Source organism: Oxyura jamaicensis, chromosome 10, assembly GCF_011077185.1.
Source record: "Oxyura jamaicensis isolate SHBP4307 breed ruddy duck chromosome 10, BPBGC_Ojam_1.0, whole genome shotgun sequence".
Taxonomy (NCBI): domain Eukaryota; kingdom Metazoa; phylum Chordata; class Aves; order Anseriformes; family Anatidae; genus Oxyura; species Oxyura jamaicensis.
The window spans coordinates 1,717,116-1,734,715 of record NC_048902.1 but is presented as its reverse complement, the minus strand read 5'-3'; the positions used below and the strand labels follow the sequence as shown (position 1 = coordinate 1,734,715).

Below are 17,600 nucleotides of genomic sequence, written 5' to 3'. Positions count from 1 at the left end.
GTTTTGGAAATCAATGCTTCTGTTAAAATCACCTGCAATTTGGTGATTCAGGCAACTGATCAATCAACAAGGTTCAGAAGCTCTGAGCTTAAAGCCGGCAAGGGTTGCTTGGCCGTTGTCAGGACTGGTGGACTATCGGCATAGATAATAACTGGAGAGGTGAGCTTTTTTTTCAGAAAGATTGGAGCTTGTCTCTAACCGGCTGCCAGTTTTGAAAATGAGGTGTTTAGGACATCTTTGGTAAAAGTTGTGTGCTCGTATAAAAAGTAAAGTGAGGACAACAGTTTGGTTTGGTGTAGAAAATCTTTGTTTCCATTGCTGAACTAGGCTTTGAATCACTGTGTATTGTTTCAGTATTTATTTTACAGAGAAACGTGAGCTTGAAAGAAGTTATCAATTGTATAATGCATTCCTTTCTCTGAGATAAGACCAGCAGGCCGGAGGAGAAGTTTTTCATCTTTTATTATGCTGTAGGTGGACTTTGGGTTTTCTATGAGAAGTCCACTCAAACTGTGATAGAACACTGTGAGGAACTCAGGTTGTGAAAATAGAGTGAATCTAGGTGCTCTGGGAAACGCTTCTTGCTCTGAGTGGGTGTCCTGGGGGAGCTACGGACTTAGACCATGGTATGTGCATTGCAGTCATGGAAGAAAGCCTACATCCTACCACTGCTGATTGTGATCTCTTTTTTGTGCTTGATCCCACTCTGTATTTTGAAAGAATTATACTGGAAATTATGCCAGCAGTCATGAGCACATTAATTTTGGCAGACTTCTTTTGTTCTGGTAAATTCTCTTTGGGTGAAAGGCTTTCTTCATTTCAGTAAAAGGCTCGTGTATTAGGAGGGGGAGGAGAAACACTGCTACTCAACGGAACCCACAGTTTGGAGCTATTTTTATTCTACACATGATTTCACCGCCAGAGAGCTAGATGGTCTAAATGGGAAGCAATGGAAAGCTGAGGAAGAACGTGAGTGTTTTCCCTCTAGCTAAATTGCTAAAAATATAGTAAGATTTTTCTACTTTGGTTTGTAACATTCCTTTACTGTCTCATAACATGCCATAGCATTAATATTTTTTTAAAAAAGTAGACTTGCAGTCATCTGCTTAACATAACAAAGTCAAGTGTGGTTAAGAAATTAATTCTCAAACTTCAGCCTCTTATAAAACATTTCTAAAAGACAGCGTTGAATGCATATGTATTTTTCATATTCAAGTTGTCAACTTCAGAGGTGTTCTTAGGGACTGAAGCTTTCTCATTAGATACCTGTTAATGTACTTGCAGTGACCATGAACTGCATTGGTATTAGTTTTTACTAGCTCTTAATAAACCATCAGGATCCTTACTGCACAGACTCGTAACAAAATATTTATGACCTAAAAAGGATAAAGGTAAATGGATGAAGCAGACCAGAAATAGGAGGAGAAAGACACAACTGAAATAGTTCCCTAAGGGTGTGATTAAGACCCTGCTGTCAGTCCAGTAATTCATCATCCTTATGCACAACCTCCCATATGATATCCTTTCAAAAGGAAATTAGACTGATATTTTACAGTATGTTAATACATGTCTTTAAATTTCAAATCCTTTCCACTTTGAAATTCAGGGAAGTGTTACTTAGAAAACTAAAGCAGCAAATCTTGTTTTAGAAGATATACAGGTGACAGTTATCTCCACCAATGCATAAAATTGGAAGCCAAACAGTTAATATCTTTTTAAAGTCCATGCTTAATGTGAGTATAGTATTGCTAGTACATACTCCTACTGGGATGTTACACGAAGAAAGGAATCCTGCCACAATTTTAATGACGAAAAAAACAAACAAAAAATCTTGGCCACAAACATTTTCGTCTCTTTCCAAATGAAAGATAGTGGAGTTTCTTAAATATTGCCTTTTTTCCTGTTACTCTGCACATCTGTATCGATGTGTACTGTGCTAGAACAACTCTAAATTATGTAAACCCCAAATCAGCATCCCAGCTGTTGAGATCTAACATCTGTGTGTATCTTGGGAGTATCTCAATCTCACCTACACCCTTTAATTGTAGCCATTGAACGCTTCATCTGTGATGTCTCTGTATGTGGCTGACTGGTATTGCAGAACTGGCCACTTTGGTATTTCAAATACCTATATTATATGTTTGCATGTGTATAAATGCTCATCTGCTAAAAACAAAACAATGCCACCAAAAAAGAAAAACCAAATAAAACAAACAAACAAAAAAAAACAACTCACCATGAGAATCTACTTTAACTCCTGGCAGAATTCAGACTCTCAAGGCCTGAGAAATAGTTGCAAAGTGTCAAGGTGCAGGACTTCCGTGGCACAGCAGCAGTGTTGTGTGTAATTCTGTTCCCCCCAGGAAGGCAGCTTCCCAGCCATAAGGCTCCTCAGAGGCAAGAGTGGGGAGGCAGAGATTAATCCCAACCAGCAGGGTGTAATTTTGATGGCACAAAAATGGTCTGTGGCATTCTCTTCTTCCCCAGAGCTGTTATTCCAAATGTACCTCTTGAGAGATAAAGAGCCTACCCCTTACTTATGTCTAATGACTTGTTAAAAAGTACTTAAACCTTGTCTTAAACATCTGATTTGCTGATGTGCATCTCCCAGGGTATGATTGTTATTAGAGTGAAAAAATGTGAGCCAACAGGAGAATGGCTTCCATTTTGCAGAGCACGGTTCTCTTTAATTACTAAGCTGCTTCTGATGCTGTATGTATTTTTATGGAGGAGATTGCTTTTATATTGTTTACTGTATTCCTCTCTAGACTTTAATGTAAAGCAAAATAAAGAACTATTGAAGCCCGTGACTTGGAATTATTTATTTTTTCTTCTACATATAGCATTTCAGTAGTTGAAGAAAATCACTTTTGCTCACTCTAAGGGAGGCAACAACAACAAAAAAGGCCTAGCTATACTCTGTCACATGCTGTCCATTAGAAAAATGTTTTTAGCCTCAAAAAGTTTTAGGCCAAGCCAAGTTTCAAACCAAATGAATCAAAGCACATAGCTGTAAAGCTTTCAACAACCAAAGTTGTGAGTCTTTAAGTTCTGTGATGTCGTGTATTATTATGACTTTCATGGTAAAGAAGTGGTATTGCTTAAAAACAAGCTAAGTACTTATTTAAGAATTCATTTTCAACCTCTTTAATAACATATCAGCAAACAGAATTGTCTTTTGGGCACTGATGTACTGACTAAGAGGTGTCAACTGTTCCTAAATTATAAACCCTATTAGGAAACATAACTACTGCTTTAGCTTCTGCAGAAGTGAGGGAAGAAATGAAACATTCCACAACTAGTGTTTAATATAACAGCACATATGCTATCTGAATTTCCTTCAGATGTGGCTATGAGGAAAAAGGAACTCTATAAATGTAGAAAAGCTGTTTCAGTGATGAGTATATAATCAAAAAACCCTCCTATAGTCGTGGCTGCCTGCACTGGTTATTTGGTATGTCTAGTCAAACTTCATGGTGCACAGCCAGAGGTATTTCATGTGTAGCTTTTTACTTCCTTGTCACTGACTACAGTAACTTCAAGGAAATTAAACTCTGTTCAATATTTTTCACATTTTCATAGAATAGTGATTTCCCAAACACCCTAAACTCTATTCCTGCACATCGCTATCTTAGTACTGCTCAGCTGTTGCTAAGGCAATATTTTCCTTGAGAAGATCCAAAAGGTGATTACACAGAGCTCTAAGCAAGGCAGAGCAACTATTACTTGTCTTCTGTGTCTGGATGGGAAAGCGTGGACATGGGTCTCCTGGGAGTCTGGAAGCTGCACAGATCTGAAGATATGAATACATGATATGTTTTTGTAACCTTTCTGTTGTGCTGGGACATGTAAACAGGGAAGAGATGCTGTGTGGGGCTGCCCCAGGGCAGAGCTCTGCTCTCCCTGCCCGCTGGGTAGGACCAGGTGTCCTCCTCTGTGCTGGAAGGTCACTTGCAAGATGCTTCTGACTGAGGACAAATAAGGGTGGGTCTGGCATTTGAGGTACACGATCCAGAGAGATACCCCGGTGCAAGATAAGGATCCTGTTTCCAATCACCCTTGTGTTGGAAGACTGGGAGACAGAGAGTAGCTTCCTTGGTCTCTGTGCTTGACAGCACTGTACATGCGTGCTAAACTCTGCTAACCTGTCAGGAGTCATGTCTACTCCAAACTCAGTCTCAGGCAAAGGAAAACCACAAAGATAAGGCAGTCTCCAAAGTAAGAGTGAGTGACTCCTCTCTGCTGAAGGCAAAGACAAGGTGTCAGGGTGGCTGCTGGCCCTACAAGGGGCAGATTCAACTGATGCTAGTTTGCTTCAGCTCAGCCAGGTCAGTGGTAGAGAGGAAAAGGATGCAGCTGCTAAGCTGGTGTTCTGGTGAACCTGCTCCTCCTTGGCAACTTCCACGCTTCACCACCTTTCCTTAATACATCCCTTGTGTCTGTCTTTACTCTCTTCATCTTAATAACAGAATAATTTTGCTTCCATAAGCATCTCTTGCCTTCACTGCTTCTTAGCAGCTTCTGCAAGTTTCTGCTTGCTTCCCGGAGGCAACTTCTGAATCCTCTCACAATATCTATTCATTCAAACTTTTTCATTAAAACACTTAAGAATACGTTGGTAAACGTGGGAGGGGTTCTGCTCTGCTTTCCTTTATTCCTTGTAATTAAGCTTTGTCACTAGAAAGCAGTGTCCTCCTTTGACCTCATTTGACCAGTGACAGCCACAGGCTGCTGTCTGCAGAGACACGTAATTCTGCCCCTGACCAAGTTCAAGCCCAGTGATCTGATCTTATGGGGTGAGAGCGTGCTGTTTCTTCAAGTAGGTGTTCAGGAATGCATTCTGGAAGTAAGAGCGAAGCTGCTGTTTCCTGTGGAGGTATTATTGTATTCTCATTTTCTAGCAAATATCTTATTTATCTGCTCCAACATTTCAAGATCAAACTTTCCTGTACTTAACATGCCTTGTTAACCAGGATGATGCCTATCTCATTTGCAAGCCCAGTGTCTGGGTTGTATGTTTGCCAGAGGAGGCAGGTTAGTTCTGGCACTGCAGATCTGTTTCTAATACCTCTAATTAAGACAAGACGATATCCTACTCCCATCAATTTTCCCTTTCATGGAGGGAACAGTATTTATCCTATTTCATAGTGGAAGAACTCATAAATCCAAGAATGTTTGAAAAGAAATGAGTTAAGCACAAGGAATTGGATTGAGACTGGAGGAATTGAGGTTTGTGAAAGTAGTGTATTGGCTGATGCACAGGGGAAATGAGATCAGAAGGCTAGAACGTTGTGGGTATTTGGAGAAGGAACACAAAATGTTAGCTCAAGAGGCAAGGATGGGCAAAAAGCAAAAAAGATTCCGGAGATTAGAAGTTGAAGAAAATATCCAAAGGTTGTTTTTCCATTTGTACAAAGGACTTAACCTCTTAAGGAGCATGTGCCAGTCAAAGCGAAGGTGTAAGGGGGCTTCTGACCTTCCTTCCCTTCTGCGTGCCACAGCAGGCTGCATGTGCTGAGCTTTATTTCAAGCCCTGTATATCCTCCCACGGAGCAGTTCTATTCATTGTTAGTGTAGTCAAAACCCCTTTTACTGGTACAAGCTGTTGCAGGTAGCAACTTTAACATTGAAAGTAGCTACTTTCTAGCTTTTCTTTAATACGTTTTAAACACTTAGCACTGACTAAAATCAGCAAAACTTTCTTTTAAGCTTGTTGGGCTAGATAAAAACCCATTCCAAATTGTGAACCTTAGTTCACAATTTGGAAATAGTCCTCTGGGCTCCAGGAGGTATCCTGGTCTGGAGGATACTGGCTGATTAACAACTGAGTACTGGGACTGCTCTAAGCCCTTAGGAATCTGATTCAATCCAAAATTTAATGTTTGAATCATGGAATTATGGTGAACACTGGTATTCATCTGTCCTTAAAAAAGATGATTTGTTCTTGGCATTCCTTCAATTCTGTATGACTTCTGTAAAGGAAGTACTCTGTGGAGAAATACCAGCGGTGACTGTTTTGGATGAATGTATTGGTCTCTTCTTGGGGAAAGCAGGGGGCTGGCAAGAGTGAAATCTCAGATGTATCTGCTGTGAGGATACAAAGTGCTATGTCATTCCTTCTTATGCAGGGTGATACCTGACATCAGCCTTTAAGAACTGACATGGAAATACACTTTCACAAACAAATACAGATGAATAAAAAGCCTGAGCCTGGCTAGGAGTTCTCTCTGTCTAGATTTACATGATAGAAGCTGGCTTCTGGTAGAGACCAGATACAATCTCTGAACAAACATTTCCTTCTTTACTGTTATAGTGCCTGGTATATTTAAAGGGCACCAATTAGTCCAAGTTGGTAAGAAAGGGCATACTGGCACTCCACAGAGTTCATGGAAGTAGTCTTCACATATATTTAGGCTTGTGAACTTTCTATTCCATTCCTAAATCTGTAATCCAAGCTAATATTTTTCCCTCACTGATTCTTTATTTTCTAAGAAATCCAGTAGCTGCACGTCATGACTGTACTGGTTATTTTTGCATCTATGGTTAATAGTCTCCACTGTTAGGAGAAGCTTTTAAAGAAAAGATGCATCAAAATAGTAATGAGTATCAAAATAGTGAGACACCAACTGTAACTTGGTTTGAAGTGACCACAAAGGTCATTCGTGATACCTCTTGCCTACTTCCCTCTGTTTTAAGAGTGAGGGAAAAATAGTGCACAGATATACAAAGTTTAAAATTAAATGCAAACAAACAAAAAGAATTGACACTTGTCTGACATAACACTGTGTTACAAAGTTTTTATTGGAAACATCATCTGAAAGATGGTTGTCTTTAAAATAAATAACCTCCCCAAGAACCTCACTGTCAAAAGTCCAAGAAACGTGCAATTCTTTGATCTGCATCTGTCAGAGATTTCACCACATAAATTAAATGCTGTAGAAACAAACGGAAAACTATTTGGAGGTGAAACAATGACACAGTAATAGTGTTAATACATGTCTTCAAAGAGAGGAAAACTTTTTTTATTTTTCATTTTTCCTGTAACACAAGCTGCTTGGATGAACAAAATTAATGCAAGAAATAAAATGTTTGTTGGTGGTAATGAGGTGCTCTGCTAATTTATACTATTTGTGTTTCAGAAGATTACATTTCATATTAACAGCACCAGTAAGAAGACCAAAGGAATGTCTTAATGGCAAAATGATTATTTCATATCACAGGTTGAAATAGTCTTCCATCTGTTATTATGTCAATAGATGTTAGTCAAACCTAGGCTAGGGAGGCTAGACAGCACTCCAAACTGACTGACAGCAGAATCTCAACCAAGGGGGGATTAATGTCCACTGGAAAGGACTGAGAAGTAACTTTTGCTCTTTGCAGTCTATTTCCTTAAAGATGGCTGCCTATAAAAGTAGAAAATCATTGGCTACCAGGCAGGGCCTGAGCTCAGTTTGGCTTCTCAAGAGGAGGTTTTATATCAGAGACCCAAATCACAATTACTATAGCAACTTTGTCCCAGCTTTCCATAGGTCTTCTTGAACTAAACTTCTGTCAGCTTATAAGCTGCCTTACAAAAGCTAACTGGCAAAGAGATTTCTGCAGGGAAATGGCAAATAACTCAACTCTGACTGGGCAAGGCTCCAAACCCTAGTCTTAGCCCAAGGCAGCTGCTCTGAGAGAAGCCCACAAGCAACCCGCCAGCCCGGACATCTGCGAGTGGTGCACCAGAAGTCACTGTCATGGCAAAGGCTGTGGCCTGCTCTGACCACTGGGTCCATGTCCGTAAATAAACTGGGACAGAAACTGTTGTACACACCAGAGTACTGCCATCTGGATGCAAGCTGAATTCTTTCCCACACTGCAAATATTGTTTAATTCATACTGGCCACTGTTATCTTCCATCTCATGCCAGGACATTTTGTAGGAGGCTATCTGGCATGGGCTGGAACAGTGACAAAATATATATTAATAGATGGCCAGTTTAGTGTACCACTGCTTGGGCCCACAGCCAGGCCTCACTTAGCTTATTAGAAAAGACAGTAAGTGCTTTTAGGAAGTTAGAGGTTTCACCTACTTTCCTGGGACCTGGCAGGGCCTGTCACCCCAAGTGATACCAAGTACAATGCAATCAGCAAAATGGCTTCTCAGGAAGGCCAGGTCTTTAGAACTCCCTCCCACCTAGGCTGATGTACTTGTGAATCCACCTGGCCTACCATCTTCCTTTTTACCTAGGCTTATAGCTTTGTTCTTTTTTCTTTCTTTACGAAAAGAAAAAAAAAAAGTGACCTCTTCCTGCCATGACTTTTTAGTCTTTGGTGTAGATGCAAAGAAAGATGAAATACACATCTCTTCAAAGTATGAGTTATTTTTGAGGAGATATATATAGCTTTATACAGCACATATGCTATTGCCAAAATGTCCTATGAAATGGAACCCACTGTCATTCCAGGCTTTTGGCAGGGCAGACAGGAATAATCACTGACTGCTGTGACAGGGTACAGCTTCATATTCCCATCTATGAACTGGCGTCAAATGTTTGCTCCAAGGTTTGTCCATATCCACTAATTTTATTTTATTTTTTAAAGTAGAGACTTTCTGTTCAGACTGCTAGAAACATAGTTTTAGGTGTGAACACCTCAGTTTGGTGCCCCTCATATATTCATCTAAGTGTAAAGTCTGTCTCTGTGCCTGAGAAACAGGAGCTCTCTGATTTAGTGAAGTCGTGGCTGGCTTTTGTATGCCATTTGTGTGTCTATTTGGCACTAGCATGCTCTGCCCTGAAAGCAAGTAATTCTGATTAAAAATCTCAAATGTTTATTCAGTAAGATAACATGAGATCCTTCATGTGCCTGTTCTCACTGCCCGAGAGTCAGTCTGCTTCATGATGACTGGTCCTTCTGAGACCACATGGTTCGATATGCCATCCTGTCAAATGTAGGACGAAAATCTTGAAGATCTTTGTTTTTTATTTTTGATAAGTGCAGAAAGGATCATTTTTTCTTAAGGTACAAATTCCCTACTGGAGCACATCAAAGCTACTGAAAAAGGGTATTATTTCATATGCTATCCATTGCTGCTGCTTAGCAGTCTGGTCCACAGATGCTCAAGAAGGTGACCTTTGGTTTCAGTGAAGTGCTTCATGAAGTTCATATTTCCACTTGATTTTAAAAAACAGAAGCCTGAATAGGTTGACCTACTCAACCAAATTGTCTATTCAGCTTAACAAAAATAGGATTATTTATGGTCTGTACTACCAACACAGCACGACTGGATTCTTGTCTTTTGAAGGTTTTTTTTTTTTTTTCCAGTTGGATAAGGCTACCAGTCAGACAGTCATTTTTTCTAAGGAGGGGTCTGTATGTAAATCCCAGAAAGCCCATGCCTTTCCTGGAGGGAAGAGTAGGATGGTCCGAGAAAACTTACCCAGTCAGGCTCTCAGGTCATGCGCCTGCCCTGGCCGCTGCTCTTTCAAGCGAATTGCCTTATGATCCTGAGGTGTCTCTTGCCTGCTCTGTCTTGTATCTGAGTGTCTCTGCTATGCTTGCCTTAGGTGGCAGTTTGATCCAAGCTCTTTAAGAGGGTTTAGGGTATGGGAGCCTTAGACATGCTAGTTCTTGTTTGTCCATCTCTTTTCAACTAGCTTTTTTTCTTTTTCAGCAGAAGGGAAGGGAGAGTCCTTTGTTAGCTGGTAGAAAGCACTTAATTCAGAAACATTTAGTAGAGTCTGCAGCTTCTACTAAATATATATATATATATTTTTTTTCATAGCTTCAAAACTTACAACATGCTGTTATCTACCACTTCTGCATGCTTGTCTGAAGTCCAGTAAGTTTTTTTTGCATATGTGACTTGGACCTTTTACATAAAAAGTGAAACATTTTCTTAAAATTCTCCCTATTCAAAGACACAGGCATTCCCTCGGGCAAAGTATACTTTGTCATGATTTAAAAAATAAAAATAAAATAAAATGACCAGCAAGATACTGTGAAGAGAATTACAATGCCTACTTGCACTTATACAATGTCTTCAACAGTTTTTGCATAGTGCCACATCTTATGGAACTTTTTCTAATTAATCTTCTATTTACAAGAGTATATTAGCACTTCAATGGCATTTAGCTGTGTAAAATGGTGTTAAAATATGCAAAAGGCTCAAAAGATTAATATCACAAATGTACTGACAGTTTACATACCATGATAAATAATTTCCAGAAAGTATTATTTGCTAAACATTGTGAATAAAATAATATTACAGGTCCAAAAACATTATTCACATCTGTCGTGGCTGTTTTACAGCATTAAATAATATTTAAATCTGTTGTTGTTTTTACTAAGAGCATATTTAGTCCTCAGGGTAGAGTTCAGGTAATTTATCAAATTGAAAATGTGTTAATCTTTTTGTGCTGGGAGTCACAGGGTAAGATCTTGGCCCTGCTGAAGAATATAAAACTCCCACTGTCGTTATGGATGCCAGGCTGGTGATAAGGTTGTTTTCAACTTGTTCTCCCTGGCATCACACAAACCTGTAGGCTCCACAGTGTTAATGTTCCAAAAAAAAAATCCTATCACCAATTTAGTGCTCTACGTGGAGCACAAGTTGCTCTCTTTCCTAGACCAAATTTCTCTTGACTTCAGTGGGAAGGAAGACACCAGCAGCAGTTTATTCTCTGGGATATGGTAAACTTATTAAAAATAAACAATATGGTTTCAGAGACAGTACAGGCACTTAAGCCTCTAGACATCATATGCTAGTGTAGCATAATAATTCATTAAATAAGCATGGAAGCCTATGTTCTGACATAGTAGCTTGTAGAAAGGCTTAAAGCAATATTGCATTAGAACTATATGGCAGAATTCCTGCCTGTTTTAGCTGAGGAACCTAGGACAATGCACACCAAATGAAGGTCTGTTGCCTTTCACTTGCATGCAGAATCCTCAAAGCCACTGATAAATCATTGCTGCTGGAGATGACCTGGATTTTTGTGAAACGCTACTCTAAAAGATGGCAGAGAATCATACTTTCATGTGGTAGGGTGCTTGTGAAAGAACTAGAAAAAAAAATCATTGCTCTTCTGAAGAACTTTTTTTTTAAAAAAAAGAAAAAAAAAGAAAAAAAAAGAACCCACACCTCTGAATAGGTGGACATAAAATGTGAACAATGTTCTGTTCTAGGATTACTCGTTCATATTCAAGAAACACTACTGTCACAGAATAAAATTTGAGAAACTTCACCAAAGGTAGTGCTAGTAAGCATATATATATTTTTTCTTATTTTGCATTACAAGATACAGATTCTGGAAAAAAATAATCATGAAGATCTGTTTTTTGGTTTGTTTGTTTTTAATAGGGGTCTATCTCATGAGTAATTTTTTTTTGAGACAAAAATTGTAATCTTTGACTATACAGCCAACTCAATACAAAGCAGTAATGGATGGGCGTCTGATGGAAGCCAAGGTTGTGGAGCTGGATGTTCTTGTGTGCTGAGGTGTGAGGTTTTTGGTTTTGTGTTGTTTTTAAGTACAGCTAGTATCATAAGATACATATAAGGAGCTTTTTGCTTGCACCAAAGAAATATAAAGATGCTATCATGACAACAGATTCAGAAGACAGGAAAAAATACTTCTGCTTCCTTGGAGACTCAGCTTTAAGTGGGCTATTAAAGGAAATGAGGCTGCTGGGATCTCAGAGCAAGACTCCAGCTGGCTCTTGGAAGCGAAACACGTGTGGCAGATGGTGAGGGTGTGCGAGGAACCTTGCTGTCCTGTCCTGTTCACGCTGCTTGAGTCCCAGCAATGGTAGAGGGGCTCTTCCAGCAGGACAGAGCAGAAGGCTCAGTATGTACTGTAGGAGGAACACAAGTCCTTAAGTGGGATGTGCTTTTAAACATCTGTATTGCATTAGCATCGTGAAGCCCTAGAGAGAAATTATCGTGCTGGGTTTGAACAGTTGGACAACTTGAAAAGTGGGCAGTGGCCATAAGAGGCTTATAGCTGTGCAAGATGAAGTCATTGCTTTATGTACTTTAAGTGTGGAGGCTGGTAAAGGAGAAAAAGCTAGATGTTCAAGGGTGTCACTTTCAGTACAAAACCCTATCTGTTCTAAAGTCACTGGCCACAATCAGACCATTACTAGGACTAGGAATATCTATCCAAGGCTCTCTGCTTGCCCTATTAATCTGCAGGCAGAATACCCCCGGTCACTGGGTCTGTGGGCTATGACAGTTCCCTGAGCAAGGTGGTGACTGAAACCCACGCTGCAGCCCCTCTGTTCCTGTGACTGCAGCAGTGACTGACAGCAGGACGCCTGAACACCCACGGCCAGGGAGATACAGCACTGCACATATGGCAGAGAACAGAAAAGGGACCAAATGGAATAAAAAAAAATAATCAGAAGAGGATGATGGGGGATACAAACAGCATGTAATAATTCTTTAGTGTAGGAAAGACTGATTGCAACCTGTTAAGACAAAACCACTAAGTTCTCACTCTGTTCCTACTTCATTGGCACGTGCCACGTATGGTCAAAATACCAAAATTTTTCTTCTCTTAGTACAAGGAAGGAAAAGGTGTACAGGAGAACGATGAACATCAGCTCTTGGCAGCTAGCAAGTGATGACATAAAAAGCACTTATGGCAACGTATAGTCATTTTTAATTTATTTAAAAGAAAAATCTATTTGCAACAGAAGCAAGTTGTTGGCAAGAGCTACATCACATTAATTTCTCTATAAACGTAATGCTTGTAATTTACACCCTGTGCACTGCTTTGTATATTTGGATGAAAAGTGCAGCTGTTGGTGGTCTTTGTTAGTACCTTCAGCACAACCGAGCTCTATGAACGTAAGAAGTTGTACAACCTCTTAACAGTCTTATTTCTTTAGATTTTGAGTAAGAAAATAAAAAACAAAATGTCAAGAATAAACACCTTTAGTAGTTAAAACTGAATTGGTCTGAAGCCTACATTAGGCTAGACAAAATGACACCCATTTATTTTATCACAGAATCGGGTTGGAAGGGCCCTCTGGAGATCAAGTCCACCCCCCTTGCTAAAAGGGGGTTCCCTACATGATTTCCTTCAGCTGTTCATCACTCCTGTGTTAACAGGACAGTTAAAAGATTTCACAGATTATTTGGCACTTTTTTTTTTTTTTTTTTTTTTTTTTTTTTAATCTGGTTAAAATGTTTGGCGTAGAAACCTTTTTTTGGAAGGGGATGAGGAAGAGGAGGAGGAGGTGACAGCTGGGATTAAATACATTTTCACCATGATCTGCCTAGCTTAGATTTTTCTCAAAGATGATCTCATGGTGTCACACAGTAACTTTCTATCTGTGTTTACGATGATCTCTAGGACAGCTCCTGCAGCCCGCATCCCGACGGTGGTAACGCCGCCGACTGAAGGTATGCGTGGAGGGCACGGGGTGGCCCTGAGCTTGTTGCCAGTGGGCCAGCTGTGCTGGTAGCACAAATCTACTTCTGTACATACAGGGCTTGAGGCAAGTTTGGCCCTGTTTACTGCTTACGCGGGACACCCTTTGATTACAGCACATCAGCAACGGTTTGCTGCTGTTTTGCGTAGGACTTAGGAATGTGGCGATTTGGAAATGGCAGAGAGATATTTGTTTTTATTTTCTCCTTCTGTCTCATCTAAGAACTATGCAGACTGCAGCTGAACAACAGCATTATAATGTGTTTTTTTTTTTTTTTTTGGTGACAAGTTAGGACTCGTGAAACCAGAAGCTGAGTGGCCTGGGGCCCGGCATGCCTGGTCTCTGAGGAGCAGTCCCCCTCCTGCACACAGGCTAACTGCTGGAGTCCCGCTGCGGCAGCAAGAAACTAGCCAAACCCAGAGAACTTTGCAGCCTCTGGACATAAGGCACAATGGATCAGATTGATGCCAACGCTGCTAATTCAACCGCCTGGCACGACATGTCTGAACTGCATGAACTGCAGGGCAGATCTCTCCCCTACACGGGGCAGGAGGCTGCCGGGGGCAAAGAGGAGCCGGGCCGGACCCCTCCTGAGTGGGGCTGAGGGGCAGCGGGAGGCTGCTCACCTCTGCCCGGTCCCTGCCTCCCCAAGAGGCCGGGCCGTTGGCGGGGATGGTGCCGGGCGGCAGCCGCCCGCTCACCACAGCGGGACAGCGGCGGCGTCTCCCCCGCGCGCAGCCCCTCAGTCCGGCGCGGCAGCTGCCGTGCGAAGTGCTCCGAGGCGGCGGCGGCGGGGCGGGAGACCCCTTCCTTCAGTAAGCCGCTGCCTCACCGGGGGCCGGCCGGCAGCGGTCCCGCAGGCAGCATTCTCCCCCCTTACCTGCAGGTGAGACCAGCTCGCCTTCGCTGAGCTCCCCGGAGTCCGAGTCCATGCTGCGGGTACCGGCGGCGCGGAGGGACCGAGGGGGCGGCTGGCCGCCGCTGTCAGGAGAGCCCGGAGCGGGGGAGCGGCAGCGAGCGACCAGCAGCGCCTGCTGCGTCCTCCTCTCCTCCCAGCCGGGCGCTGGGTCGGCGCCACCACATGCAGCCACCTCGCTCAGTGCCATTGGCTGCCAAGGGGGAGCGGAGACGGGCGGGCTCCGGCGAGGGGAGGAGGCAGCGGGGGCGCGGCGGAGAGCCGGGTTCCTCTCACAGCCTGTTACACAAGTTTGGAGCCGCCCGTGGCTCCCTGGCCTCGCCGCTGTGGCCGCGGCCTCGGGCCCGCTGCCGCCTCAGGGACATGGAGTGGGGCTGCCCGGAGGCATCCCGGCGGCTGTGGCCTCCCCTTGTGGGCTCGAGGTCGGCTCCAGAGGCAGAGCTAAGGGGTGCGAGAAGGACTGAAGTGACAGTCCTTCACACGGGCTGTCTTTCCATGTGGGCATAGCCCCGACCTTCAGTCATTGCTTTCTCTCTTCACAGCTCCCTCCCCTTAATCTTTCTGTTTTCTTTACAATCTGTCATTAGAGCGGTGGAGGTCAGCGGATACGTAGCACTCAGGGAGTGCCCAGGGGAATATTGAAGTGAATTTTGGAGATGCCAGTTTGCTGTTGCTTGCTGGCAACATTTGGTAATTATGTTGGAATATCATTTTGAACTCTGAGTCTGAAAACTTTATAGTTTAGACCTGACACACTTTGCACATGTCCCACAGGCTACTACAGCCCTGAGCCATCTCCTAAATTCAGGTTTTTGTGGCTGCTTTGTCAGTTCTGACAAGCTTGGGTAGGTCTCTGTCCCTGGCTGCTCTTCTTTCTACTTTTTACTTTTCTTTCTACTTCTTTGCTTTCTACCTTAATTCTAATGCAAAAGTCCCAGGAAAGTAGCAAGACAGCTTTTCTATCTGGGAACCAAATGTCACACTAAAACAGGCCTCATAGATTTATCTGAGCCTCAGGTATGTCATGTCATGAGAGCCAGTCAGTGCCCTGTCTGTAGAATACCACAGTCTCCAGCCCAGAGGCTTATTCCTGTAGTTGTAGATCACAAATCTTTCTTTCTTTCTTTACTCTGTAACTCCTCTCACCAGAAAACATGCAGATCTTTGTGTTGCTGGAGAAAGTAATACCTGGACATTGCTTTGAAGCTGCATATATGAACTTATCTATTGTCATCAGACTATACCTAATGTTCTTGATAAATGTAAAGACTTTCTCTGTTAGTGTGTACTGTGACAAAAAAACAAAACAAACAAACAAAAAAGCAACAACAAAACACACCCACAACTTTCGACACTGGGATGTCGAAAGTTCTAGAATAACTCTGAAATGGTTAGAATGGCTCTAGAATACACATTGGTATCTTGAATTTAGACAGTTTGCAAGATTTAACTTGGTATAAAAGGCTTAGTTTCCATTTGCTTATTTTCTTATTTAACAAATTTTGACAAAAATCTTCAATGTCAAGAGTGGAAAGTAAATGTAAAACAATTTGGCAAGTTGCTGTCAGATACTGGGTCTGTAGTGTTAAGAGAGTGCCTTTGTTTTCAGTTCCATGGAAACAAACTTTGACTTTTGTTTGTAATTTCTTTCATTAATTTTAAATGGCATTACAGCTGATTACAATCCAGTAAGTTAGTATGAGAAATAACGTTTAAATTTGAATGAATCTGTGAGGAAGAACATTGTGAGGAAGAACAAATGCAAGATCTGAATTGTGCACAATGTATTGATTACAGGGAATCTACACGCATGATATAAATGACATAGCAGCAGGAAAACACCGAGTTTAACAGTCACAAAAGATAATCCCTAATTCTGCACCAAGAACAGAATCTGAAAGCTGGAAAGAGTTCAATCTGTGTCTCTCTTGCTTTCTTTATTTGCTTTTTACCAGTAGGAATTGAATCTAAAATCCCTCCCCAATAAAAGAAGATGGTGGTTTAAGTCTAATGGGAAGAGTAAGTTTTGTATATAATTCAATTTATTTTTTGGACTGCCTTGGGTTGTGTGAAATTCTAATGATAATTTCCAACCTGGACAAATTCTGACTTTCTAATGACAATCAGTATAATTAGGTAAGCAAAAAACAAAATGGTTGCTGCAGGGGTGGGTGTGCAGTGAAGCACATCCTGTCTCTCCAGTAGCCAAGAGGGCTGCCTGGTACGATGTATTCTGTGTCATGTAATGAACTTAGCACAATGCAGCTGTATCTGCACTTCCAAGATATTATAGGCACTAGCTTTACCCAGTTTTCTGTGTGGACTTTTTACTATAATTGCACTTAAATGTTAAACTCTCAATAGTCTTATTTCTCTGATCGTAGTTTAGTTGGTAAGAGGACAGACTGTTTTTCATGATCTTCTGAAACATGAAAGTCTTGGCCTGGAATAGTTAACATGAAAACTGAACCTCACATATTCTAATTCTTGTCATTTATTTATTTATTTATTTATTTTTATTCTTTTATAAGCAAACCAATAAATATTGTGATGGAAATGGTATAACTTAATATTGTATTGCGTCAGACTTGTGATATATACATTGGGCATTCTCATTTCTATGCTGTAATTACTTTCTATTCCACAGCAAATGCTATTTCAGTATTACTTTCTCTCTTTATTGCTGCTAACTGTAAAGCAGTCATTGAAGTCTTCAGCTATAACAGAATGAGTACATTGTTTTATTTCAAAACATATGGTTAGAATTCAGTTTTTTTCCCTCATAATGGTGTCTGCCCAGCAGAGTCCAGCACTTGGCTTAACATGTGACCTGGAAAATTCCGTATGCTTGGAGCTTTGAGTTTCATAATTTCCACTCATTACAATACTAGTGCAGAGAAGAACACAAAAGCTTTATTAACAGCAATATATGTACTAGCTAGATGCATATTAAATGAAACTCCACATGGAGGAAGTTGACATTTCATGATTTTTGTTTTTTCATTTAGTATAAATTGTGCAATTACATACTCATTGTTATAAGCTAAAGCTCCGACTGTAGCTCTGCGACTGTTTTCTTTATTACCAGGGTAGACATAAAGATTGTTAGGATATTTAGAAACAAGAATGTTTTTTTCTGTAGACTCAGTTAATACATTTGCCAGCAAAGCTCTACAAATACAACTTACTGGGGAGCTGGTGACATAGGCGGCTGGAATGCCCCCTGCATGGTGGGTATTCCCAGTTACATGATGCCGCCT

General features: G+C 41.3%; 1 protein-coding gene across 1 annotated transcript in view; it reads right to left on the bottom strand.

Moving 5' to 3' along the window:
- TNFAIP8L3 (TNF alpha induced protein 8 like 3) overlaps positions 1 to 14,596 on the bottom strand; it is a 44,858-nt gene extending 30,262 nt beyond the window's left edge. The window contains exon 1 of the mRNA XM_035335863.1: positions 14,305 to 14,596. Within this exon, the coding sequence (XP_035191754.1) occupies positions 14,305 to 14,530 (226 nt within the window). The 5' untranslated portion in view covers positions 14,531 to 14,596. The remainder of the gene's footprint in view (positions 1 to 14,304) is intronic.
- Positions 14,597 to 17,600: the final 3,004 nt, after the last annotated feature.